Source organism: Mus pahari, chromosome 3 (assembly GCF_900095145.1).
Source record: "Mus pahari chromosome 3, PAHARI_EIJ_v1.1, whole genome shotgun sequence".
Lineage (NCBI taxonomy): Eukaryota > Metazoa > Chordata > Mammalia > Rodentia > Muridae > Mus > Mus pahari.
This window is the reverse complement of record NC_034592.1, coordinates 63,921,472-63,948,941: the sequence shown is the minus strand read 5'-3', so window position 1 is coordinate 63,948,941 and position 27,470 is coordinate 63,921,472. Positions and strand designations below refer to the sequence as shown.

The following is a 27,470-nucleotide window of genomic DNA, read 5'->3' as shown; positions in this document are numbered from 1 at the left end:
GCACACTCTTTAATGCTTACCTTTTGTTAACACTGAAAATCAAAGACTAAGGAAACAGTATAATTGAGGCCAGTGCTCTGAACTCTTTACAGATTTCATATTCCATCTCTGAAGATAGTCACCCCCTTATCATAAATACAACTTGCTTCTTTTCTTTTTTCACCTTCTTTTTTTTCCTCCCTCTCTCTGTCCCTCCCTCCCTTCTTTCTTTCTTTTTCTTTCTTGACAGGGGCTCATTTTGTAGCTCTGGATGTCCCAGAACACACAATGCCAGTCTCAGCCTCCCAAATACTTGGATTAAAGGCAGATGCCACCATGTTGGGCCTCCAATATTCTTCCCATTATCCTTCCAACATATCATTTATAATCAGATAGTCTTCCATTCACTTGAATTTAAAATCTTGGAACTTAATAGATGCTAAATATTTTGTCATTTCGCCCCTTTCCCCCAAACAGACTTTTGGTAAAGCTTCTGTCAAAAATCTGAAAGGGATCGCTACTTTTTTTATTATCTTCAGGCAAGGTATTATATAGTAAGCCTCTGCGGTAGTTTCCTAGTATGTATCTTAGCGTTAAGGTTTTACACTGAAAAAAAAAAAAAGGTAAGGTGACAACTAAGAGCTACTTCTTATGGCTTTAGAAGATGAGTAGTGTTAGAATAAGATGCAAGCCTCAAAAACCTAACTCTCAAGTCTCTCTAGTGTGACCGACTACCAGCACGAACTACAATTCCCGTCATGCACTGCGGCTTCCAACTACTACTCATTTCCGTCCGCGCTGCCAGAGCATGCTGGACTTTGTAGTTCACTGGGACTCACACGTTCTTTTCTCGTGTTCTTCGTAAGGAGTGACAGTGTTAATAGCTGGATTGCTTTGAGTCTGGTGTTACTATACCGAATTATCATTAATAGTATAACACATCTGCCAATCCACTATCAGTTTTTCACGACTTTCTCGCGCTACTTTCACCCGGGAAAGGGAACTGACGCTCTTCCGGTATGATGGCGGCGCGGTGGAGCTTTAGGTAATTACGGAACTCTGAAGACTCGGGATAGACTAGGAGCCAGAGTGGGGGCGGCGGGTTGCTAGGTCGCGTGGAGAGGGCAGGGACTTGCGAGTGGGCACTTGCCTGGTGGGCTTTGCTTTCCTCACGTGGCTGCGCGGTCTCCACCGGCGGCCCGGGAGGTGCGGTGTGAGCGGGCTGGGCCTAGCGCCGGTGGCCGGGCGTGCGTGTCTGGGCCTTGGTCTGGGTTGTCGCGGGTGAACACCTCTCCCGGGAGCTCCCTGGGTCGCGTCCCCAGTCGGCTTCCCAGGGCTGGCATTAATAAATTCTCGTAACGCGTTTGCCTCATTCCAGCTTAATATCCCAGTAGCCAATTGTATTACATTTTCATTTATGGGTCGTTTTCATTGACTTGACTGAACCCCTGTTATGTTTAGCTCTAGTGCTCCATGTTTCGCATCTTCTGTGTTTAGGTCTCGTAGTTAATCCTAACTCTAAAAGCCTCTATTATTTGTAACTTCCAGACATGGGTTTGCAGTCCCTGCCCCTACTAGCGAGCTGCTGGCCCTACAGTACACATTCACAAACAGCAGTGTTCCAGCTGTGTCACCTGCTCTAAATGCAAGACTGTTTTTGATACATTGTAGCCACTTAACATTTTTTTTAGGTAAGGGAAGAATAATTTGGGGAGCAGGCATTAATAGAAACAGTAACTGAGTCCCGGCAAGCCGCTGGAGAGTTTGCCCAGTGGTTAAAAGCACTCTTTCAGAGGGATCTCGATTCAGATCCAAGCACCCACAAGATGGATCACAACAAATTATAATCTCAGATTCAGGGGGACGGGATACCTGCTTGCTGATAGCCACTTGCACCAGCAACTTGAATTGTGCGTATATGTATATGAAATAAAAAAAAATCCATATATGTGAAAATGACCTACCTTTTCTGTTAATTGTGCTCTGTATTTAAACTGCTTTTTGTTTAGTTATTTTTCCTGTTCCCTGTATAGTCTTGACTGACTTGGAACTCACTCCTGTGAGCAGGCTGACCTCAAATTTAAAGAGTTCTGCCTGCCTCTGCCTCCCAAGTGCTGGGATTAAAGGGGTGCACCCCCACTGCCTGGCTTAGACTGGATATTTTAGTTGAGTCCTAACTTGTTCATGACTGGCCCAGTCAGACTCAGTCTGGGAATAGACCAGTTCCAGAAAAGAAGTGATTATTGGTAATACAGCAGATTGGAACTAATGTCAGATTTCCCTTGTTTTCTCTGTAAGTTTGAAATGACTGCAGGGACTCTAGCCAGCTTGAATGTGGTGGACAAGGCTCTCTTCCCAGTTCCCTGTGTCTTGCTAAAAACCATTAGATTACATTCCTAAAGCTAGCCCCCAAGACCTGTTCCCTGATCTAACCCTGCAGAGATCGAGCTATCAAAGCATTGAAGTCCAACAATCCAAAGCCTCTTTTGGGTCAACTAATTAACATGTCCAATTTAAATGAAATTCACCCCCCCCATAAACTAATATTTTCCTACATGTATGTCTTCTCCTCTCTATCCAGAGACAGTACTTTGTTCCCTTGGGACAAATAGCCCTTTACCCTCTCCCCTTCTCCCTCATCCTAGTGGCCTCTTTGTCTCCTCTTTCCTGCCCTTGGTCCTTCTGGGACAAATAAATCTCCTTTGTGCAGAGAACACATTCTTGGAGTGTCTTGAGCCAACTTTGAGGTTCCCTACAATTACTAGCAAGGGAGGCTGATGGAGCATAAAGGCCTCTGGTATGGATTTCAGTAAACTCTCGGGCTTGTTAACACTTTTTCTTACATCTCCCAAGTGAACATGGGAGAAGACATGCTTACCTCAGCACAAGCTTTGAAAACATTTTTTAAAAAGATAGCACACAGGCAGGGGAGTGAATTCAAGCAAGCCTTTGCCTATTGTGCCATGTTAGTAACTGCCAGTGAACAGAAAGGAAAGTGTGGAGCATCCTTTTTTAGGAAAAGCTTCAGTGATTAAAGAATTAATAACTTAGTAAGCAAGACCCAGAATTAACTGTTTTTTTTTTTTTTTTTTTTTTTTGAATTAACTGTTTTTTAATTTATCTTTGAGCCTAACTCAGTAGTGGCTTAAGCCGGACAAAGTTCAGTACTTCCTCCCTGAAAGTCTATCCCGTGGGTGCTCTGAATCACTTTGCCGAGGGTAGGCGCCTTCTAGACCAGAGCTGCTGTGGGGGGCGGTCGTGCTTGGTGACTAGAAGCTGCATGATAAGATTTCCTGTAAGCCAGAGTATGCTCAGAAGAAAAGACAAACATAACTTCTAATGATAAGAAAGGTCATTTCAGACCAATCTGTGCAAGTTACCAGACTTAGTTGGCAAAGCTGGGGACCAGATTTGACTTGCAGAGTGGGGTGGGGGTGGGGCACAAAGTATGAAGTGAAGATGAAGGCCTATGCTACATTCCTGTGTTTGTATCATTTGGGTCCAGTTACCTCTTATAATGCCTGAAAGGGCACACAGCATCTACTAGTGCTGCCTTGATACTGATAATGACAGACAGCATGGTGGCCCCAAGAATAAGGGGTAGAAGAGTGAGTATTCTTTATCTGTTGTCAAAATAACTTGACTCCTCTTTGAATCTAAGATAATCTAAAGCTACCTTCCCCTTATAAAACAATTTTAGATTCTGAACTTGTTATGTATCTGGTACTATCTTAGCATGTGTGTGTGTGTGCGCGTGCGCACGCGCTTGTTTATGTCAGTGATTGAAAATTTCAGAGATCTGCTGTATCCATAAAAGGCCTTTTATGATTTAGCCTCATGAGTCTCTTAGGGTCCATGTCATTTATGTTCATTACTTCCCTTACCGGAATGACTTGAAGTCATTATTCATTTGTTTGTTAGTTTTAAATGTCTTTGAGCCTGTATGTATGTGGGTCCCTGTCCAGAATGACCTTTTCTTTCTGGATGGATACAATTCCTACTTGCCCTTCAGGACTTGGCATTGGTACCCCCTGTTTTTTTGTACACCCAGCAATAGTGTGTAGCATAGCTACAACATCTGGACATTCCTCTACCTGAAGGTTAAGAACATTCACTGATGTCTTGTGTGTTGTGAATGTAAATATTACCTTCCTATCCACAGCTATTGTTTTTATCAGAAAGACTGTATGCTATAGCCTCATCGTTTTGAGGTCCTGTATTATGTATTTTCTCAGTTGTTAAAGAGACTCTTCTGCACAAATACAAGCTTGAACAAATGAAGAAAAGATTTGGTATATGATTAGAACCATTAAAGTGTTTTGTTGAAAGGCATATATTATGGTGAGGATGATGATCTTTTTAAATTAATGTTTTCTTTAGGCTTTGTTATCAAGAAAATGGGTAGAAACCTGAGTTTAAATCAGTAGATCAAGAGAAACTGTAATGACACCATTTGCTCAATGAATGAGGCACCAGGCTATGGAATAAAATTAAGCCCCACTCCCAAGCATCAAAGCCATGACCCAAGGATATGTGGGCAAGTAAGCTAAAAGATAGAGATAGTTCCATGATTCAGGGATGGTGACAGGGAGGAGGCCCCTTAGCTTTGTTCTGTTCAGTAGCAAAAGGACTGCTGTTGAGAAATTATTTTCTCTTAAAAATATATTGTAAAGTGAAACATTGTAGAAACAGACCTAAAGACAAAGGTTTCTGTTTTAGAAATGTCTAAGGACATTTGAAAAGTAGGGGATAATCCTAAACATATTCTAATGGAATGTGTGTTTAATTTCAAAGCCCAGTTTCCCCACTGGCAGCTCTACAGACACTTAAAAATGATCCTTTTGCTCTCCATAAGTGGAGTGCCAAGTTTAGATGCAAAGGGAACTTATATTTCAGACGTTGTTACAGATGGTGCTAGAAGCCTGAGAAATCTTATCAGACCCACTCTGCCTCTGGAATGAAGCTGAAGTGGTTTTATTAGGGATCTTCTCTAAATGGAAACTCCCGCTAGCCTCTTGTATACAGAGGCAGAGAATTGGAAAACAGCAAATTTGGCCGGGCAGTGGTGGCACACGCCTTTAATCTCAGCACTTGGGAGGCAGAGGCAGGCAGATTTCTGCGTCTGAGGCCAGCCTGGTCTACAGAGTGAGTTCCAGGATAGCCAGGGCTACACAGAGAAACCCTGTCTCCAAAAAAAAAAAAAAAAAAAACCAAACCCCAGCAAATTAAGAAAAAGAATAAAATCAGGACTTGATGACTGACTGAGAGTGAAGAAAAAAATGATTGCCACTTGGGAACATTTACAGGAGACAAGCTAGAGGAAGAGCTGGCTTCAGATGGAGAGAAGGAAATGAGCCCAGTTTGCACTGCCTTCTTTTGGAAGGCCATCAGGGTCCATATGGGGGCTTCCTCTCTCACTGGAGCTCCATAGAGAAGCATGGGCTAGATTGAAATGACAGCCGACACTGTAGAAATGAAGGTGCTTTTCAGAGAATATAGCAAGATGAAAGTCAGCCATAGTCATTTGTCCTTGTGACACGCAAGTGTCAAAAGCTTCCAGTGTTATGTTATAGTAATGAACAGAATGAAGAATCCATGAGCATAGTTAAAGTATAGGCAAGAGCAGGAGGCAAAGGAATTGCTGAGGGGTGATATATAAGCTGAGGACTGAGAACTTGGAAGGACAGAGGGATGGCTCAGCAGGACCACATCTGTAGCAGTGTCTGGTCAAAGCAGGGAGTTCTTTCTGGATTTTGCAACAGATCATTTTATAACCCTGATCAACCCTGAGAAAGTAGGGATGGGGAAGAGGAGTGTGAAGAAGTTAGGAATAGGGACATCATGTTTAGACCTATCAAAGCCACCTTAGCAGTGCAGGGAGGGAGTACGCAGGACCAAAGGACAGGATCGAAGGAGTTTGTCCATAAATGTCATAATTTATTTTTAAGTAGACTATAAATAAGTTCAACCTGTAGACTTTTTAAATTATTTAAAACTAAGCTGGGAACTAGTATTGGAATCTAGAACTGGATGGCTAATTTTTAAACAAAAATTATCAGAATCCAGTTTTTATAGATAATATGTTTTGGTAAAAAGGAAAGCATTCAGAGACCAACAATTGTTTTTTTTAAAGTGAAGTTATTGTATCATGTACTCTTTAATAATAAATTATCTTCATGATATAAGAAATGAGGGCAGATAATAACTTCCACCTAGTTAATGTATAGTGCTCATTTATATCATTTTTAGGGTATTTTTTTCTCTAATCATCTGCATGTTACTGTTTTAAGGTATCTCCAAATTCTAAACTTGAAGCTTTTCTTTGTACAGAGAATCAAAGACCAGAAGACTGATCAGATGTTTGTAACCATTGTTTCTCTTCGAAACAGGCAATATCCTGAACTATCTGCATACATCCCTCTTGTGTGGGAACGTGGGAATTGAATTCAAGTGGGGACACAGAACATCTGACTCATTAGTGACTTGGAAGCAAACATAGGCTCTCATGTCTTACTCTATGTGCTTACATCAGACCTGTTTTGACATTTATGTTTTTTTTTTTTTTATATTTTAAGAAGGGAATGGAATATTTACTAAGCATTTTCTCTTTGAGGTCCAGGTCAACATTTTTTAAACAAACACATTCATATTTCAAGAAGTACATGGACTCAAGATGGTACATGCCAGGTTTTAGTGTTAAATGATTTACCATATATGTAACAAAAACTTTTGTGTTTTCAGAGACTTTGAGATTTACTATTACAGACAATTATCAACCTGCTATACCTGTGATTCTTCCAGGAATACCATAAGTATCTGACGACCTTCTAAAACTGATTCTGAGATGAAATCATTTCCTTTCTTGGAATATCATGGGATAAATCTCTCACAAATGTTTGTGCATGCACATATGTGTGTGCATGTGTGTGTGTTACTATGGCCAGTCTTCCTCTCATTTCCTACTTTGGAAGGGAAAAGACATGTCTCGAGTCTCTGTCATACTACCTTCCACTTTGACGTTTAGAACTAATTTAAGATTCTTCTTAAATTTTGAATATTGTTTAATATTACCATTTCTCCATCAGACAACTTGGATTTTTTTTAAAGCCTGTTAAGCCTGCTGCTAGTCTGTAGAATGCAGAAGCACAGACTATTAGCAAGTTTTGTGTCACATATTTCAGTGAGTACTCTCATGGATTAAACACACCCAGGGAATGAACGGAGCTAGAAGTGTTGTGTCAAGAGGACAATGCAGTCAGTCCATTGGAGTATTTCTTCATGTTCTGAAGGTTTCATGTCATCAACAGATACATAATTTCATAGGTTTTGGCTCACAGTTTGAAGTATGTTGTACAAATGCTACTACGTATTTGGTTTCTGGTGCTTGCTGGAAAAGGAAAATAGCCATCATCGTAAAGTACTGTTCTCTGGAGTGCTGCATCTTCTATTATGAAATACCCTTTTTACTCACAGAAGCAGGTGTGCTTTTGCTGAGTTGCTTCTTTGTGACAGGACGTGAAGTTTAATAATTCATCACAGAGTCCATAGAGTGGTGTTGGGAAGAGCAGAGGCATATAAACTGCTCTCATTGCAGGAATTTCCAGTTAGTTGAAGTGTAAAGCTTCCACCTGCTGAGCTCTCAGAACCGTCCTGGAGGCATGCTCCCTATACATCTGGACGGTGGGAGGAGCTTCCATACTTTTCTGAACTGCAGCAGCCCTCTACTGCAGCCGTTACCCGCTTTGCTCTTTACGGTTTTGAGAGATGGAAATGTAAAAGACTGTGTGGGAGTGTCTGAAATTATTTACTCTGCGTTGAAAGTTACAAACAGAAAGGGTAACACTAAACAGAAAGAAAACTCATTAAGTATAAATAAATAAGCATTTTGAAGGGAAATACATAGAGGATTGCCATTAGTGTAGCTAGGAAAGGAGAGAAGCGAGGCTTAAGAAGTACGTAGAATCACAGGAAAGTGCTTTGGTACAGCGGAGGCAGGAGATTCACTTGCTTATCCCATCTCTGTGTAGCTCATTCTAGGTGTACTGATCAAGTAAATTCTTATTGCAGGTTAGAAAAAAGCATTCTTAGGAACATCATTGTCTTTTGATCTGGCACTGCGAGGGAGTAGGCCAGTTTGGGGATAAGAATATTTTCTAAGTTTCCAGCTTGTATTTCCCAGTGTGGCATTTGTTTACTGATGCTGACATTTCCATTGAGGGGCGCTGTTAGATGATTTGGGCATCAGGTAAATCTAGCTTTACATTTTAGGTATGCTTTTTAAAAACTAACTAATTAAAGAATTTTTTTCAACAATGTAGTTTAGCATAGTTCTCTGTTAAATTTCAACATGCTAAGACCATGTTGCTAGAGACACCACATACCTTGACTGCAAGCTACAGATAAGACAAGTTGGAAGTGAACAAACTGAAAACTTGCCCCCAGCTCATTAGCTTTCTGAGAGCTAGAACGTGTTGTCCATGTTCTGGGGGAGGAAAGGCAGCAAGTGCTCACATTGCACTTACAGATTTCAGTACCAGCCTGACAGGCAGGAAGGGGACACGTGTGCAATAGGGACCCTACCGGTGTGTGGGTAGCCAGATGCTCTGGGATTGGTCTGGAGGCCTGCTCCACAGGAGGAGACTCAGGAATGAAAGTGTAACCTGAGTCAGTCAGGTCCTTAGCTGGAGAGTCATAGGCCCTAGAGGGGAGCTTGCTGTTTAGGTAAGCCAATAGTGTCAGAGTGCCCTCTGAATAGTTTATAGACAAATCCTGCTGCTGTCTTAGGGAAACTGTCGCAAAATATCATAACCAACAACAGCTTCAAGGAGTGTATTTGGCTAACATATCCTGAATCACAGTCCATTAATGGAAGCCAAGGGCGGAGCTCTAACAGGGCAGGAACCTGGAGAGCTATTTACTGGCTTGCTGCTTGTGGCATGCTCAGCCTGCTTTTTTATAGAACCAAGGACCATCAGCCCAGGGATGGCCCCATCTATAAGGAGTTGGGCCCTCCCCAGTCAGTCATTAATTAGGAAAATGTCTTATATGCTTGCCTACAGCCCGATCTTATGGAGACATGTTCTCAATTGAGTTTCCCTTCTCTCAGATGACACTAGCTTGTGTTAAATTGACATAAAAAGTAGACTTGACACTACTCTTGGTTTTAATGAGAAAGACAAGTACAGTGAATAGGGGGCAAAAGCAGAGTTTTTAAAGGTGTTGAGCCCTAAATAAAACATTTATACAACCCTCTCTAAGGCTCGGACATCACAGAAGAGGAGGCAGAAAAAGTGGAAGAGCTGGGATTAGGTAGAAGGACAATGACGTGGCATTTCCTTCATGCGACACAGCCTAGGCTAGTTTTCAGTTAGATTCAGTCATTTCAGTACTATGTTCTCTGTACTCCCTGTATCTTACTATTCTTTTGTTTTCCTATATTTCATTTTTATCTTTATGATTTGATATCCTCAGACTATAAACTGTATGTAATTATAAAGTTTTTGATTGGCAGGTCAATGTGAATGTAACTATCAATTCTGCACTTCATAGAAATTAAAATATATTCAGCTGAAGGCTATTAGACAACATATTTTCTGCTGGGGAGATGGCTTAGTTAGTAAAGCACTGGCCTTGCAAGCATAAGGACCTGGGTTTGATTCCTGGGCATGGTGGCTCCTGCTTGTAATCCCAGCATGGAGGAAACAGTACAGGCAGATCTCTGGGATTCACAGGTGAGCCAGCCGTATTTGCTTGGCAATTCCCAGGCCGTGAGAGACTAAAAGAAAGATGGACAGTGGCTGAGGAAAGATGCCAGAGGTTAATCTTGTGGTCGCCATAGGCACATGTGAATGAATACATGCACATATGCACACAGAAGACACTTAGTGCAGATTTAGGTTTATTCAGAACCTAGTGCTACTTCTTTAAATATGCATGTATCTGAAGACTTCTGCCTTTAGTAAAGTAGGCTAAGACATCTCAGTTTATCAAATTGTCTTTCCATATGGAGTATATTTCAAAAGATGGTTTCTGTATAAACATTGGCTCTCATTTATAATTGATATGTAAAAATTGGGTATTGTTTTCTTGGTTTCTTTTTATATACAATACGTGATGATGTAAGTTTCCCTTGCTGAAGCATTTCAGTGTAGTGTTATAAGAGCTGTTTATAAATTAACTCTGGTCCCTGTCAGAATAAGCCTGCTATTTATTATACATATTAAGTACATGTCCTTTTCTGCAACTTTTTGGAGATTTCATTTTAAAGCTTCAAGTATATCTACTTTTACTAATTAAGGAAAATGAAGTGGTTAGGTGCCTCCTGTTATTTAGAAGGAACACGCCATTATTTCACATACTGTTGTTAATCATTGTTAACAAGCTTGTGTTATGTTATTGTGTTTTAGGTGACGTGTAGAGACAGAAAAAGAAAACTGTCGAGGAACTCAGACCATTGAGTACATGTCACTTGAATGAAACTGAAGAATCTGGTTTATTGGGTCAGCTGACAGCAGAAAATGAAAAGTAGTGTGGCACATATGAAGGTAAGTGTGGGAAACTTGAAGATGTAATCTCATAGACAGCTAATGCCTGCGCTTTAACCAAAGATGCTTTCCTAGAGGCAAAACAGTCCAGTCAGACAGCAGCAGGGGCTCATGCAGACCTCAGCACAGTTCAAACAAAGAGGACCAGGCAGGAATAATATTGAGTAAAGAGACAGTTGAGAAAGCATGCTGGACATCCCCTTTCTTCTCTCGCTGTCCCTGTCCCTGTCCCTGTCCCTGTCCCTGTCCCTGTCCCTGTCCCTGTCCCTGTCCCTCTGTGTGTGTGTACTCGTGTGTTCGTGCATGCATGTATGCTGTGACTAAACAACATGAAAGCAACTTGTGAAGGAAAGAGTTTATTCAGCTTACATATCCACAGCACTGTTCATCATCAAAGCAAGTCAGGACAGGAACTCACACCGGGCGGGAGCTGATGCAGAGGCAGTGGAGGGCTGCTGCTTACTGGCTTGCTCAGCCTGCTTTCTCATAGAACCCAGGACCACCAGCCCTAGGATGGCACCACCCACAGTGGGTTGGGCCTGCCCCCATCACCCACTAAGTAAGAAAATGCCCAGATGGTATGATAGAGGCATATTTTCAATTGAGGTTCCCTCCTTTCATATAACTATAGTTTGTGTGTCAAGTTGACATAAGACTAGCCAATACATGAGACATACATAATTACATGCATGTGAGTCTACATGAATCATATAATGTACAATGTGAAAAAAGGGATAACAAATAGTGTTAGCAATGACAACATCATTCTCATGGAGTGTGCTTTCCTGAGTGATACGCAAGGAACAGTTCCTTCCTTCAGTCAGTCTAGACTCTTTCCTGCTTGTCCAGTTACTTCATGTGTGGAAGTGGGCTTTTGTGTTGTTCTTTACTTTAGATGTTTGTTTATTCTACAAACGAAGAGTGAATTAAGTTGCAGTGACTTCTAAGTCCTTTTTAACAAAGTAGTGAACAAAATTTCTTTATCATTGTATTTTACTTTCTGGTATGAGGAAACAAAGTAAATCATAAACTTGATAATATATAAGCTATATAGTATATTAGAATGTTACCTGTAAGCTTTGACCTATGGAGAAAAGAAATAGAGTAAGGGGGACTGGTGTATTGCACCTTGTAAATGGGGGGCGGTAATACAGGGCCTATTGTGACGGTAGGTAATCAGTCAGTCATTTGAGGAGAGACTTCTTAGAAGCAAGAGAGTTGACTATGTAGATATCCAGTGGGGAGAACGCATCAGAAAGTGGGGACAGGAAGTACATAGAGTCCAGTGTGACTGCAACGGATGCTGGAGAGTTAGAATGTGAGGTCAGAGCAACAACAAGGAACAAGAAATCCATGGGCTTTCAGAAGTCTGCCTGAGTGGTCTTGGAAAGTCCGCCAGCCATTGAACTTCTTTCTCTTGTGAGGTTCATAAGCCAGTGTATTGAAGTCAGTGAAAGGAAATATATATTTTTATTTAATTACAAATACATGTTCGTATCCCTTCAAATGTTCCATTAGCTCTGTACCCCTAAACTTCTTTGAAGAGAGAAGTATTCTGAGCTCCTTTGCCTGTACATAGCATGGGCTGTCAAAGCTGTTTCTCTTGTCTTTTTCCATTCTCCAGGGTGTGAGAACCCCTGGCCTGTGTGCTCAGTGGACAGTCAGCCTCTTGTTACTTGTTTCCATTGGCAGGGGCTCACTAACCCTGTCAGTAGAGTTTTTCCTACATTAGTCTGAAATCTGTTGCTTTTGAATTTCTGTTCATTAGTCTACAGTTCATTTCTCGAGGGCTCAGTTAGGTGGTTGACAGAATGGTAAAGCCAGCATCAGCAGAAGAGGGGGACTTGTGAGAACTGTCTCTGAGCCTTATGCAAGCATTTATCTTTAGACCTGTACCTCTAAAGGGAGAGAATGGGGTAACCCTTCCTGTGCTCTTTTCAGTGCTCTTGCTTGTGGTCCTTGAGGGTCTCGGTAGCACCACACCAAGCAAGGAATAGGTGGCTTTAGTTGGCATGTCCTTCAGACTCAGGGGCCAGCTGTATTCAGTCTGCCTCCATCATTTGAATTAGCCATTAGCAATTAACTAGAGTGGCAGGAGCCATTCTCTACCCTCCCCCAGGGACTTGTGGACCTACTAGAGGTGCTCGGAGCCACTGCAGTCAGGCCCTGCTCCACAAACCTCTCCATTCTGTTCTCATAAGTCATTCCACTGAGTGACCAAACAGCACCACCTGACTTTATTTTGCTAACAAATTTGGAGAATTTTTTAAAGTAATTTTGACTGTATTACTTTCTCAAGTAAGTTGTGTTGATTTAATCTAAAACTGTGACAAGGGAAATTCATATTCTTAATATTTTTGTTATACCAACAATTATTTTTTAATTCAGTGACCTTCTGTCCCCACCCAAACTGCATGCAAACCACCATGAGCTCTATGGGCCACAGTGATTGTTCCTTCCTGAAGATCTCATGTTACCATTACTGCAGTGTGCCAGTCATTTGTTACTTGATTGTATTTACATAATCCTTCTGATTCTCGACTTCTGTGTTTTTGGCTTCTCCCTCTTGTTCACAGCAGCTGTTGCGGAGATGTGTTAAAAATCATTAGCACAGAATTGAGGCTGTCTTCCTAATGTAGTCAAAATAATTGCCTCTCTTATAAAAGAAAATGTGGATAGGGTAATTGTAATGTTATCTGTCTCCCCTGTGTCTGACTCTTTCTCTCACTTACATGGGCTAATCTGCTTAACACACAAATCTACATAAAATCTCTACAATAAACAATAATTCCTGGTGTGAAGATCTTCAGTTCCTCTGTTCTATCTTGTATTTTTGTGTCCCTCTGAATGAGTACACAGGGGAAACTGTAGCTCATGATAAATAATCAGTAGATATCCATAGTTTATAGGAACTGTTGAGTTTGGTAGATCTTGTATATATTTGACATAGAATGTTTTGAGGTGTGGGAAGTTTCTGGGGTGTGGAGCCCTCAGGCAAGCTGAGCAGGTGCTCTCCAGGGTGTTATAACTTCAGTGCTGGGGATAGGGTTTTGGTATACAGTTTTATAAAGCCTGTATCATACATACTAAATAATTCTGCTTCATTGTGTTTATTTATGTTTTAAGATTTGTTGGTTGATTTTGAGGGAGAGGGAGGATGGGAGATGCCTCCTGCTTTTAGGCGGGGTCTCTTGTTGATTCTGCCACTGTGCTGCCTATGGGAACCTCTGACCACTTAAGTCTCCAACTCCCACAGAGCATCAGAGTGCAGAGCTATAGATGGGTACCACCTACTGCTTCCAGTTTTTTATATGGGGCCTAAGAATTGAACTTAGGCTGTCAGGCATGTGATATTAATATTTCTATGCCTTTATTCATCTCCTCAGCCCCCTGTTGTGTTTCTTGGTGAAATCTAATACACACACACACACACACATAGGAGATCAGTCTTTTAAGACAGGGCCTGATGTAATTCAGTGTGCCTATAGCTGTCTGGATCACAAAGAAAAATTGTAATTGTAATTTGTAAAGTACTGTTAATTTGCTTAGATACATATCATTGTGTGTATATTTTAGCGAAACCAGTCTTGAACCATTCCTCGTTTTCTTTTTTTACCTTCTTTGGAAGCAGTCCTCTGGTCACGACAGAAGGGAGACCCACAGCTCATACCGCCGGAGCTCCTCCCCAGAAGGCAGGTAGGTACCTGTCTCCAAATTCCATATGTCCATCAAATTGTTTGTATGCTTTTTGTTTTGGTTTTGGCTTTTGTTGTTGTCTATTGCTTTTTGTTTGCTTTTGTTGTTTTGTTTTTCGAGGCAGAGTTCCTCTGTGTAACTCTGACTGTACTGGAACTTGCTCTGTAGACTAAGCTGGTCTTGATCACAGAGATCTGCCTGCCTCTGCCTCCTGAGTTCTGGGATTACTGTCCTGTGCCACCACCCAGATTCTTTGAGTCTTAATTTTAGGGTGAACATTGAAGTACTGCTTTTGCTGTTATAGCTTGCTTATATATTCACATACCCTTTTATATTAAGTTTTTATTTATATTATAACATAATTATATTGAAATAAGTAATCTAAAAATAGTACCAGTACTATAGCCGTATCATTTACTCCGTGAGGGTCACTAAAATAATCCTCAGGGGAGGCACCCTGTGCCTTGTGCACTTCAGACCTATTCCGTCCTGCCAGAGAACTCCCCGGACCTTTGCTTTAGGGCCTTGGCTTGTGACCACTGCCACCCTTACCAGTCACCTACTCTGTGCCAGTCCCAGACACACACAGGTGCAAGGTTATTGGAGATATGTGTATGAAACACAAATTATAGTACCATGTAGGTTATATATTTAACTTCCCTTAATGCTCTTTGATTTTATTGAGTTTTAAATGTCAAACAATAGATCAATGGAATCCATTCTTGTTTGTTCAGTGTTTTCAGTACTGCAGTATTCAAAATCATATCTAATGATTCTAATGTTTAGAGTAGTGTTAACTAGAATATCAGTTACTGACATTGCTCTCACTTGCTCAGTAGCTCCAAGGAGGTATTTGTAACAAAGCCTCTTTCTGCCTATCATGTATAGTTTCTAGATTTATTCCTTTACCAAGGGCAGTGTGAATCAGGATGAGTCAATCTGTTTAGTTCCGGGAGTTGTTCTGCTGTGCACATGCTGGAAGCTTTTGTAATTCAGACTGGATCAGTGCCAGGACGATGAGCCATTAGGTAAAATAGTTCATTAGGATGTGGTGCAGTTGTAAAGCCACTTGGCATCACTGATACTGGACTTTCCAAGTATAACAGAGTTGTTTTCAAAGTACAGCTTGGGTTTTCTTCCGTGTTAGATACACAGAACAAGAGCGGTCCCCCCGGGATGGAGATTACTCTGATTACAGCCGGTCAGACTATGAGCGATCTAGAAGAGGATACTCTTACGATGGCAGCATGGAATCACGGTAAGCGTTGGCGTCTTACTGCAAAAAAGTGACCATCCTTCACATAGTATTCCATTAGCCTTCTGTCGGAGACTGAGTCTAACACATCCCGGGCTGATCTTGTACTGAAAAGGTTGAGAATGACTTTGAACTTGTGATCTTCTTACCTCTACCTTCTGAGCACTGGGATTACAGCCTGCACTCTCATGTCCAGTGTGTGTGGTGCTGGGGATCCAAACCTTGGCTTTGCACACGTTAGACTTATTCAGCCCAAGTTGTCTTCACTTTGTATAGTGAAAACAAAGGTTAAAGCAAGCAACTATTGGTGTTTGCATGCTTTTAGGGGCCAGGCTTCTAAGCAGGGCTTTGTGTGAATTAAGTCTTAAGACAACAGATAAATATAGTAGAATACTGCCTGTTTTATGGCTGAAGAAACTTGGGTCTAAAAATGCTTAGTTATTTGTATTTTTGAAACATAACAGTGTCAAGCGGGATCTGACTGACCTCAACCAAGGTGTTGTCCCAAGTTGTACCGCAGCATGGATTGCATTCTGTGATTTTACTTAGGGGCTACACTAAAGGAAAAGTGTATGTTGTCACGTAGGCATCTTAATCTCTAGTATGGTGGAGGAATACTGAGAATGAAATTCCTAATTTGTACAAGTTCCCCCACCCTCACCCCGCCCCAAATAAATGACTTTTTTTTTTTTATGGTAAAAAATATTTATTTCAGTTATAAGTTACAGTCCATTATCAATGAAAATCATGACAAAAACTTAAGATGGAACCTGAAAGAGCTGAGAGAGTAAGTGTGAAGAAATAATGCTTACTAGTTTACTTTCAATCTCATGTTCATCTAGTGTCCTTAAACAGTCCAAGCCTCATTACCCAGGACAGGCAAAACCCACAGTGAACTAAGACCTCTTCTATCAATTAGAAATTAAAAATATTTTTTAAAAAATGGCCCCTAATAAATGACTTTTATTTGAGTCTTGGAAAACTTGGCTACTCTGTTCCTCCAGTCCAATTTTCTGGTTGATAATTGATACTACATCTTGATCTTAATTTTGACTCCAAAGCCCACAGGTTTTGTAACCCCTGCCTTTGTTACTTCAGTATAACTCCTTATGTTTGGTCCAGTGTAGGAGTATAAAGTCTTATGAGGCCCTCAGTCATACTGTGAAGCAAGCAAACTAGGTTTTACTTTCAATATAAAGCTGAGGGCTAGAGAGATGCCTCAGCAGTTAACAGCAGAGTACTGGTTGCTCTTAATTCCCATATGTAAGTGTACATACATACATATATACATACATCTTTTTATTAAAAAGTGAATAGTTGAAAAATATTTCGTGAATGTTTCTGTCTGGATTGCATCTGCACAGTGAGAATGAGCCAGGTCACTGGAGGGAAGATGTCCCTGCATCTGCTGGGGCACCCCAGCTTCTCTCTCTCAGCACTCAAGGAGTGCTGGTCACCTCTGCCAGAGCGGCTCTCCCAGAGCGGGTTGCATGCAGACCAGCTAGAGTTTGCTCCAGCCCTCTTGCTGACCAGTTGGGGGTTTTATGTTTTTAGAGAAAATAAAAGCTGAGTTTTAAAAGGTGTTAAAGAAAAGATAGATATATTAAAGGAAAGAGTAACTGTAACTAGAAAATGGGTCTTTCCACAGCATCTTAGTAACAGAGGCCTCCTGAAACTTCTGATAAAAACAGCAATTCTTTCAAGTGACAGTTTCATTTACATTTAAATGTAACATTATAAAAATAAGCTCTTATTTCTTCTCTGTACAGTTTACCAGATGTACCACAAACCACTTTGTCTTAATTTTCAGGCCACGCTTTTGCCTGCTTAGAAACTATGTTTTCCGTCATCTCTAGTGTGAGCATTTTAACAGATACTGGTTGGCTTTTTGAGTGCGTTTTGACTCAGCTGCTGCCGCCATGCTAGATTCTTCACTGTTTCTAGTTGCTGTCATCCAGTCTTGATGCCCTGGCTCAGTTTTGCAGCATGTGGCCTTCTTAGGTAAAGAGTATCACCCTCACAGCTCGCAGCCACGCTAAAGCCTACTTAAAGCCTTAGCCCTGAGTAAGGTTTCTTCTCTGTGAGTATTGCTTCACCATCCTGAACCTTTCGTCTCTTACAGTCTCACTCATTGTCTATGCACGTCATTGTAAGAATGATTGTTTGTCCCCCACCTCCCCACCCCTTTTTATAGAAGTAGGGACCGAGAAAAACGCAGAGAAAGAGAAAGAGATGCAGATCATCGGAAACGGTCCCGGAAATCCCCATCTCCCGACAGAAGGAGTCCAGACCGAGGAGTAACCCAGAGTTCTACTCAGGAAGAACCTACATCGAAGAAGAAGAAGGATGAGCTGGATCCGCTGCTCACCCGCACTGGGGGAGCGTACATCCCTCCTGCAAAGCTCAGGATGATGCAGGAACAGATTACAGATAAGAACAGGTAAGCAAAGCTAGCCTCCCTCAACAGGGATAGAGTAATATCATCAGCTTTGGTGTTAGGAGTGCACTTCCTTCACCATGAGAGATGACAAGTTACAGGCCTCTTGTCCTTGCTGCAGAACCTGTATACTGCTTGTTGTGATATTAGCTCCTAACTTTTCTCATGTTTCTCTCTCTCTCTCTCTCTCTCTCTCTCTCTCTCTCTCTCTCTCTCTCTCTTTCTGTGTGTGTGTGTGTACGCGCGCGTGCGCGCGTACATGTATATACTCCTACATATTTGTGTTACTCACATACTTGTAGCTGTGTTTGGAAGCCAGAGGATAGCTTTGAGGCACTGTCCATTTTTATTTCTTTTTCTTTTTGAGACCGGGTCTCTCGGTGGTCTGAAACTTGCCAAGTGGGTCAGGCTGGCAGGCCAGTAAGCCGCAAGCATGCACCTGTCTCATCTCTGTTCTCATGCTGCACCGTGCCAGGCATTTTTTACATGGACGTGGAGGTGGACGTTGGGACCTGATGTTTGTGTGTGTGTGTGTGTGTCAGAGCTTGCTGGCGATCTTTGAAATGTAGCACGGGAGAGAGTGAGAGCTGACCTCCATCAATGCCAGCTTCCTCACCTAGGCCTATGTTCACAAAGGCAGCACGGAGGAGGCAGTGGGAAGTATTTTCCCACTCCAGTGCAAAGCGCTCTTTCCAGTTGTGAGAGGAAAGTGGTAGTAATGGAATTACTGCCTCTTCGGTAGTCGGGGGAGAGTTAGCAACGTACGCAAGTTTAAGCAGTTCTAGGAGAGAATTCATGCATGGTGGGGGCCTCCATGGGCAGAAGGTACCAGAGGGTAGAAATGCAGGAGGAGTCTGTAGGTTTTCCTTCGTGGAGGTGCAGCCCCTGGGTTTGGAAAAGTCACTGTGCTTGATGTCTTCCAGTTTCCTAGGTGGTTGTGGTTATGCCCGAGCCGTGCCTTACTGCAAGGTTAGTCACTAATTCATAGATCTGTTTCTCTAGAGAGAGGAACTTATCAAAGTGTGTGGAGTGGGACATTGGGCCACCTTTGCCATAGGTGTGGACAGTAAGAGGCAAAGAGTTTGATTGATAGAGAATTTTGAAGCAGCAGCAAAATATGAATTGCAAGTCAGTCAGTCAGTCAGTCTGCCTCTCATCCTCATTGTGTACGGCAGGCAGTTCTAAGCAATGACCTGATGACTGGGTATCAGCAACTTAATACCCAGCAGCGCTGACCCTGCTGCTGCTCTCGGCAGGGCCGCGGCACTTTCTGTAGCTCCCCACATGAAATTCAGGCAGTCGGCTTAAGAATCTGGGTTGGGAAAAATGCATTTTATTTTTCTTAATCCCTAACTAAATTTTAGTATTTCTTTCTACTGGAAGTGTAACTATAGTATACAGTCCCAAATAGTATGTTATGGATACTTTGTAATACTGTATATTACTTGGAATTCAGAATGATACTTGGCTTCCTACTACTTCGAGTTATTTTCTGTCTGGAGATGCTCAGAGCACACTGCATCAAGCCTATTCTTTTTTTGTGCTTTGATGACTATCTCGAGACCTGTTGAAACCTTTTGTAGTATATGCGTTTCAGGAATCCTACTAATTTCACTAGGCTTCAAAAGAAGCAGATAGAGGAAAAGCCCCTGGTTTCCTACAGAGAAGTAATTACAAAAATCACAGATTTTTAAAGAGCTTTAAAAGACCTTGGGCATTTATCAAGTTAAGTGTAATAAATAAATCCAAGCGAGGCTGGAATGCCCAAATGTAAGTTTAAAGCAGCCCAGCCTGGTAGTTTTCAGCTGGGCAGCTGTCAGCTAGCTGCATAAGCAGAAGGTCTTTCAGATGCTCAGACAGCCACTCAGTTCCAAGGTCCCATGTGACTGTCCCTTCTTTTGCTATTTTTTAGCTTAGCGTACCAGAGGATGAGCTGGGAGGCTCTGAAGAAATCCATCAATGGTCTCATCAACAAGGTCAACATCTCTAATATAAGTATTATTATCCAAGAGCTCCTACAAGAGAACATTGTCAGAGGGAGGTAAGTAGCCGTTACCTTGAATATTTCATAGTAACTTTTTAAAAGAAACATATTGTCTCTGTGAACAATAAGCGTTGATTTGTTATGTTACTTCATTTTAAAAGTATTTGTGAATGTTTATTTGAAATACAGTTCTTTTAAAATGTAAGCTGTTAAATAACTTAAACCATGTTGTTCAAGGTTAATAAACCAGTACTTTTTGAGATTTGCTATCATGCCATAGTTTTGCACAGACACTTACTGAATGTCTCCAATAATTTAAATCCATGAGGCATAATAATTATTAAAATATGCTATTTCAAACCACTTTAATTTTTTAATTGACATAAAATCTTTATAAATTTTTTAGTAACAATGTGCCACTTTAATAAGTATATTCTGTGTTGTCATGTGTCAGGATTTCTTTAATTTGATTTTTTTAATGCTGAGTGGCATTCCATTGTGTCTGTCGTTGACATGGTGCTCGCTCCATTTGGCTTTTGTGGGTAATGTTGTAGGGGTGTGCGGTGTGGCATTCCATTGTGTCTGTCGTTGACATGGTGCTCGCTCCATTTGGCTTTTGTGGGTAATGTTGCAGGGGTGCGCGGTGCGGCTCAGAGACCTAGTCTTCTCCCTGCTGGCTGCACTGCTGTGCATCCCTGCTCCCAGTCCTGTGTGCTCCCTGCTCTCTGCCTCCTTGGAAACACTTACCTTTGGATATTTTTATGGCAACCATCATCTAGGTGTGAGATGATACATCAGGTGGCTTTACTCTGTATTTGTCTGATAGGTGATGCTTCATGTCAGCATATCTGTATCGTCTTGAAATGTCCATTTAGATGTTTTGTCAATTTTCAAAACTGTCATGTTTTATTACTTTTGGCAGATATTTTGGCTATTAGCTCCTTATGAGATAAACGGCTTGCAGACCCTTTCTCCCATTCTGTGTTTGTCTCTGTATTCTTGGATGGTTTCCAGCACTGTCCAGAAGCCTGTTAGATCAATGCAGTGTCATTCGTCAAGTTTTCTTGGTATTTAGTTCTATTTAGAAATATGTCAATCCAGGCAGATATTGTGGAGCTTCCCTCCTAGAAGTTGTGCAGATTCTGTTTATTAATCAGTTTAGATTGCTTTGTGTGTGTTGCATAAGATTAAAACATGCTTTTATTTTTCTGCATGTTGGCGTCTGGCTTTCCTATCACTTTGGAACACACTGCCTTTATGTCAAAATACAATTAAATAAAAATGTATGAATTTATCTCTAGGTGTTTTGTTCTGTTCTCTGTTGGTTTCTATTAAGCTTTATGGCAGTACCATGGTGTTTTTATTACTATGTCTTTGTGTAGTAGTAAGTTTTAAATCAAGTAAAAGGGACTTCTTGCTTTTTCTTTCTTTCCTGAAGAGTTTTTTGGCTATTTGTAATTTTTATAGTCTATATTAATTTTAAGAGCTTTTCTCTTCTGGAAAATGCCACTAGAACTTTGATGGGTATTACGTTGAATTTGGGTAGTATGATAGCTTGTTCCCGACCCTGGAGGCAGAGTTTCCGGCATTGCTGCTGAGATAGTGTTACCTTTAGGTTTGTTATTTTGTCCTTTATTCCAGTTCACATTCTAATTAAAGCAGAGTGAGAAGGGGGGATGGCTGGGGAAGATGAGCAAGAAATTTGAAGAAAAATGAAGGGAATCATCATGTTTTATTTGAATTCTAGCAGCTGGTATTTTTTCTTGTTTTAAAGATTAAAGAAATGGAAATAAATGTCACATATCTCTTAGTTTTAAATCTGAGTGCTGACTTGTGTGACTTCACATTACCTTGATTATAATCATAGAAAAAGGGCTAAGCTCAGGGAAGCATGCTGTTGGGGAACAGAAGGTTGGCCAGGAGCCTCCCACTGTCCTTGGAGATAGCAGAGCTCGGTTCCCTTCACCTGGAAAACAGGCCAGGCAGGCGTAGACAAGGGGCCTGGCTTGCTTCCGTCTTAATCTAGGTTCACTTTCTTCTTGCAGCTCAGGAATTGTCTCCGTATTGTTTGCAGTAATGTAGCTCGCTGTACATCTCTCTCTTTCTTACACATAGAGGGTGCTTCTACCACTGTGATGTCTGTCGCTTCATCTTAGGTCACCCATGTCCTTACCTTTGTGCCTCTAAACCTACACCAACAAGAAGGAAACAGCTCAGAGCTGTGTCCCAGCACAGTTATTGTATGTTAAGTGATGGACTCATGTCAGAAACTTTATGCTGTGTAAATTTTATACCGTCAAGCAACTTGTTTTTAATGCCACTATGTTTTGGTTTTAGTTTAAAAATTTTTTTGTACAGTATATTTCGATCATGTTTTTCCCTGCCCCGATCGTTTAAGTCTGATTAGATGAAATGTGAATAGAAAAACAGTAACTTTATTTAGAGAGAAATTTTTGAAAAAAATTATCCTCATTTTATTTTACAATTTTATTTTCATAAAAGCATTTTTTAAAATTGATTACCAAGGTGAACTCTTTTCCTAGGAAACGTCGTAAAGATTTAGTTCTGGATGGGCTTTTACTATTCATAATTAGAAAATAGTTTTCTTGCTTTTACATATCTTTCTAAATTGCTTGTTTGACTGTTGACTTTTGCTGTGTTTTGAATAGAGGATTGCTGTCCAGATCTGTTCTGCAAGCCCAGAGTGCGTCTCCAATCTTCACTCATGTCTATGCAGCTTTGGTGGCAATAATCAACTCAAAATTCCCACAGATTGGAGAATTGATCCTCAAAAGACTAATTCTTAATTTTCGGAAAGGCTATCGAAGGAACGATAAGGTATGTATGAGTGGCTTGTAAGTAGACTGTCGCATGAGGTTGTTCCTGTAAGTCAGCATCTATAAAAGTACGCGTGCTGACTAAATATCCTCTGGCCGCTAAGATGATGATTGCCTGTATACTTCTACTCCAGCTTTTATAGCTACTTCACGTCACTATTCCTGCATGAAAATGATGCCCTGTGTTCCCTTTTAAAGAGCATATTATTGATACAGGAAAACTATTATTGATGACAGTTGATGGGTTAACTGTCTTTACTTTGATTTTTCAGCAACTTTGCCTGACTGCTTCAAAATTTGTGGCACATCTTATTAACCAAAATGTGGTAAGTAATTATCCTTAAAGCCTGATCAAACTCAGTGGGATAAAACCATGGTCTTGATGCCATTTCCTATTGTCACTGTTTGATCATCTTGGGTGCGATTTCAATTGTGTTTTAAATGCAACTAATATTCTTGTATAGAGAAAATCTGTATGTTATAAGGTATTTTGTTAGACTGATGCAGCTCAATCCTGTGTGTGCTCACTGAGTCACTTAAGAGCACTGGCTGCTCTTTCAGAGGACCTGAGTTCAATTCCCAGCACCTACATAGCAGCTCACAACTAATTCCAGTTTCAAGGGATCCAACACACCATTATAAGATATACACACAGGCAAAATACCAGTGCACATCAAATAAAAATAAATCATTAAACAGTGATAACAAGTACATCAGTAGTCATGCACATCTTTTAGTTTTTTGTTCATTCACTTGTTCAGTGTTTTTGTTGCTTATTAAATGCTGTATTGACTTCTCTGTGGGTATGTGTCGTATTGCATGGCACCAACTGCAGTGCTCAGCCTAACACATGAGCCAGTGTGTGAACACATTGCAGGGCCCACTGCGGGTCATCCCTGACCTGTCATCTCATCAGCAAATGGGTTTGCTTGTTGAGGTCTTCCTCCCCCCCTCCCTCCCTCCCTCCTTCCCTCATCCCCAGAATGGCTACAAGCTCACTGTGACATCAAGGATGACCTTGAAGTTCTGATCCTCCTGCCTCTGCGTTCTAAGTGTTTGGACTGTAGCCATGAGCCACTATGTCCAGTTGGTGCAGTATTGAGGATCGATCCCAGGGCTTCCCACATGCTAGGCAAGCATTCTGCCAACTACGATGTATCCTCGGCCCCTGTTAATTCATTATAAAGTTACCTGTGCATTCCCTAAATATAGCATATAGGGAATTTTTATAGTAGTTCCATTTTATTAATTTTTAGAGATAAAAAATTGAGGCAGATTCATTTTTATATAATTTTGTTAGATTTTGCTTATTGAAAATGGTAATCACTGTTGAAAATTTTGACAAAAAAAATTCATCTTAATGTTGTAGTCATTTATATTTAGGCCCACCTTATGAAGTTGAGGTTAAACAATTGGCATTTTTAAAATCCATGTAGCTTTATTTCGTTGTCTTATTTATACTAAGTGTTCCTGAGATCATTGTAAACTTTGCCTACAGATACATATCTGTGAAATATAGTGGGTTGAGTAATTTTGATCTATTTTGAGTGCATAAAATGCCATTTTGTTTGATTTTAATTTTTGTATTCCTCTACTGTTCTGTGGAACAGCCTTCTGCTCAGTCTTGGAAATGAAGCTGTTTGTGTTCCTGCTCACAGACCCTCCCATAGGTGCCCTCTCCCATAAGTACCCTCTCTCATAGGTACCCTCTCCCATAGGTACCCTCCCCCATAGGTACCCTCCCCCATAGGTACCACCCTTCTTACGCAGTGCCCATGTATGTGGGGAGATGCTAATGCATTCAGTCTTTATTATAACCACATGACAACTCATTAGGTTAAAATGTAAAAGAGTTCCAAGAGCAGACACTGGAAAAAAACTAAACTTTAGTGTCATGAAAAATAAGTTACTTAAGAGCAAGGAAACAGATAATCTTTCTGTAACGGCAGATATATATTTCTGGTTTTAAAATTTTACTAGTTTACTAGAGGTTTTTGTCATTACCACCAAACAGTTAAAATATTAACCATTTCACCTTCTCAATGAGGTGTAAAGATTTTCTTAGAATGATGAACACTAACCCCATTTTTCCCTGTATATCCCCCTCAAAAATTAGTATATTTCTAATTTTGTACAGTGTAAAGATATTCTCTAGGATTCAGGTTTAGATTGTACTTTAAATATCTTGCTTATAAAGCTATATGGATGACACAATAAGCCTATGGTTCATCCTCTCATAGCACCCTCTTAGTAAAATTATATTCTCACTCTACAAGGCAGTTTTTATAATTGTTAATTTTAAAATACGGACCAGATAAATAGTTTGATCTATGAAAAGGAAATGGGCAAGGACTGTGGCTCCATGGTAATGTGCTTTACCTACGTGTATGAGACCCTGGCTACTTCCTAGCGCTGCCATCAAAAATGAAATGCATAAGTAAATAAAAAGGAAATATTCACAATTCAGCATCAGTAATCTTTAAAATATTTTATGGTATAATTTTTGTATAACTTTAGCACTGTTTGCTATCTAGTAGAATTACGTAGTAAATTGAATTGCCGAACATAAATAAAAAGTTGCTATCATGTAAAGGGTATCAAATAAAGAACTGGAACTGAGAGATGGCTCAGTGGCTTAGAGCGCTGACTCTTTCAGAGGACTTGGGTTCTATTTCCAGCACTCATAACCGCCTGTAACTTCAGTCCCAAGGCATCCAACTTCCTCTTCATATACATAAATTAAAACGAATCTACTTGTAGCCGTAAACCAGATACTTCTTTCTGTTCAGTATAGTGAATTAAAGAAAATATCTATAAATTTTAATATTTACAATATTATAGGAAAACAATATATGCATTATGATTGTTGTAGAACACTAATTGTGTTTGGAAGGTTGTCAGAAGCAGGTTAATAATGTAAAACCATTTTGTTTCTTTCCTATGTCTGCATTCTGTTAAGGCACATGAGGTTCTGTGCCTGGAGATGCTCACTTTGCTGCTCGAGAGACCAACAGATGACAGTGTTGAAGTAGCTATCGGCTTCCTCAAGGAATGTGGTCTCAAATTAACTCAGGTGTCACCAAGGGGAATCAATGGTAAGTGTATATTCTTGGTTTGTATATTCTTTTCTGTCCCCCATGTGGTTTCTGTATAGAACAGGCTGGCCTTGAACTCAGAGATCTGCCTGCTTCTGCCCCCCTGAGTGCTGGGATTAAAGGGATGTACCATCATGCCTGGCTGTATTTTCTTACCAATTCTTATTCTAGTGTCAGAGTGATATTTTTTATGGTCTTTTCCTTCCTCTTAACTTCAGCAATCTTTGAACGCCTTCGAAACATTCTACACGAGTCTGAGATCGACAAAAGAGTTCAGTACATGATTGAAGTGATGTTTGCTGTACGGAAGGATGGATTCAAGGACCACCCTGTTATTCTGGAAGGACTTGATTTAGTGGAAGAGGATGATCAGTTTACACATATGCTCCCCTTAGAGGATGACTACAATCCAGAAGATGTTCTTAGTAAGCTTAGGGTGTAGGAAGCAGTAGTGGGGTATCAGTATGTGAATGCAGGAAATAAACACTTAACTTTCTATTTATTTTTTTTAAGATGTTTTCAAGATGGATCCTAATTTTATGGAGAATGAAGAGAAGTACAAGGCTATTAAAAAAGGTATGTAAGATTTGACAAATAGATTGGATAAGTAGAAATAATGCAGATCCATTAAATTGACAGGAAGATTAACAGCCACTGACAGCAGCTCAGCCCCAGGGAAGCCTGCTCTTTGCTTCCTCTTGTGTTAACTCTCTTTGTAGTGTTTGTTCCTGCAAGAAACTCAATGGGAATGATGTAGTTCTCTGCCCCTTCGCTTTCCTTTAAATTGCCCACGTCTTAGGAAGTACTTGTGGATCACCAGGAGCTTTAGTAGGCTTTTTTTCTATACCTACAATCAGTGCCACCCAGCTGATACACAGCTGAGGGCTAGTCTCTTTTGGAAGTGTCATAATTTTTAGCCTGATCTGGTTATGCTTTGAATGTCAGTAGTATGCTGTAGGCTGTAACTTGGGACAGACTTTTGGTGTGTTGTCTTTGACATTGTAACTTGGGACAGACTTTTGGTGTGTTGTCTTTGACATTACTAACCAGATAATCTGGAACAAATTATGTTTGGTAGAAAAGCCGGTTAGTAGCGGAAGAGTAAATGCTTTGCATTGGCCCGGGAAGGTGTTCAGACAGTGATGACTGTCATTAGTAGATCCAGGCATGGATCTTCCTCTGATAATCCTGTCCAGGTGTGCTCCTGATGGGTTACGGCCGTGCTTACTCTGGGCAGTGCGCTCCTCGAGACGCGGCTGCATAGCCGCTGAGCTCCATCATTCCATTCTCTGCTTTAGTTAGATATCATTCGAAGGCTTCCGAAAGCCCTCTGTGTCCCTACAGTGTGCTAAAATTCTGATATCACAGACAGGTTTCTCTTCTTTGATTCACATTCTTAAAAGCTTTCTGTTGCCATGGAACTGGTTCCCTTTCTGCTTAGACTCATTTCTTTTTTTTTTTTTTAATATATTTTTTAATTATTATTATTTTCTTTATTTACATTTCAAATGCTATCCCGAAAGTTCCCTATACCCCCCACCCCCGCCCGTGCTCCCCTACCCACCCACTCCCACTACTTGGCCCTGGCCTTCCCCTGTGCTGGGTCATATAAAGTTTACAAGACCAAGGGGCCTCTCTTCCCA

At 40.8% G+C, this 27,470-nt stretch overlaps 1 protein-coding gene across 2 annotated transcripts in view; it reads left to right on the top strand.

Annotated features, from left to right (window-relative positions):
* Window positions 1-820: 820 nt before the first annotated feature.
* The window catches only part of Cwc22 (CWC22 spliceosome associated protein homolog), a 53,293-nt gene continuing 26,643 nt past the window's right edge, over window positions 821-27,470 (top strand). The window contains exons 1-11 of one of the 2 annotated variants that reach the window (XM_021192189.2): window positions 821-1,024; window positions 10,386-10,523; window positions 14,155-14,219; window positions 15,367-15,477; window positions 17,669-17,914; window positions 19,824-19,952; window positions 22,565-22,733; window positions 23,005-23,058; window positions 25,692-25,827; window positions 26,046-26,252; window positions 26,341-26,403. In XM_021192189.2, the coding sequence (XP_021047848.1) occupies window positions 10,497-10,523; window positions 14,155-14,219; window positions 15,367-15,477; window positions 17,669-17,914; window positions 19,824-19,952; window positions 22,565-22,733; window positions 23,005-23,058; window positions 25,692-25,827; window positions 26,046-26,252; window positions 26,341-26,403 (1,207 nt within the window). In that variant the 5' untranslated portion in view covers window positions 821-1,024; window positions 10,386-10,496. Of the gene's footprint in view, window positions 1,025-10,385; window positions 10,524-14,151; window positions 14,220-15,366; window positions 15,478-17,668; window positions 17,915-19,823; window positions 19,953-22,564; window positions 22,734-23,004; window positions 23,059-25,691; window positions 25,828-26,045; window positions 26,253-26,340; window positions 26,404-27,470 lie in introns of both variants that reach the window. The other variant, XM_021192188.2, reaches the window with a different exon arrangement.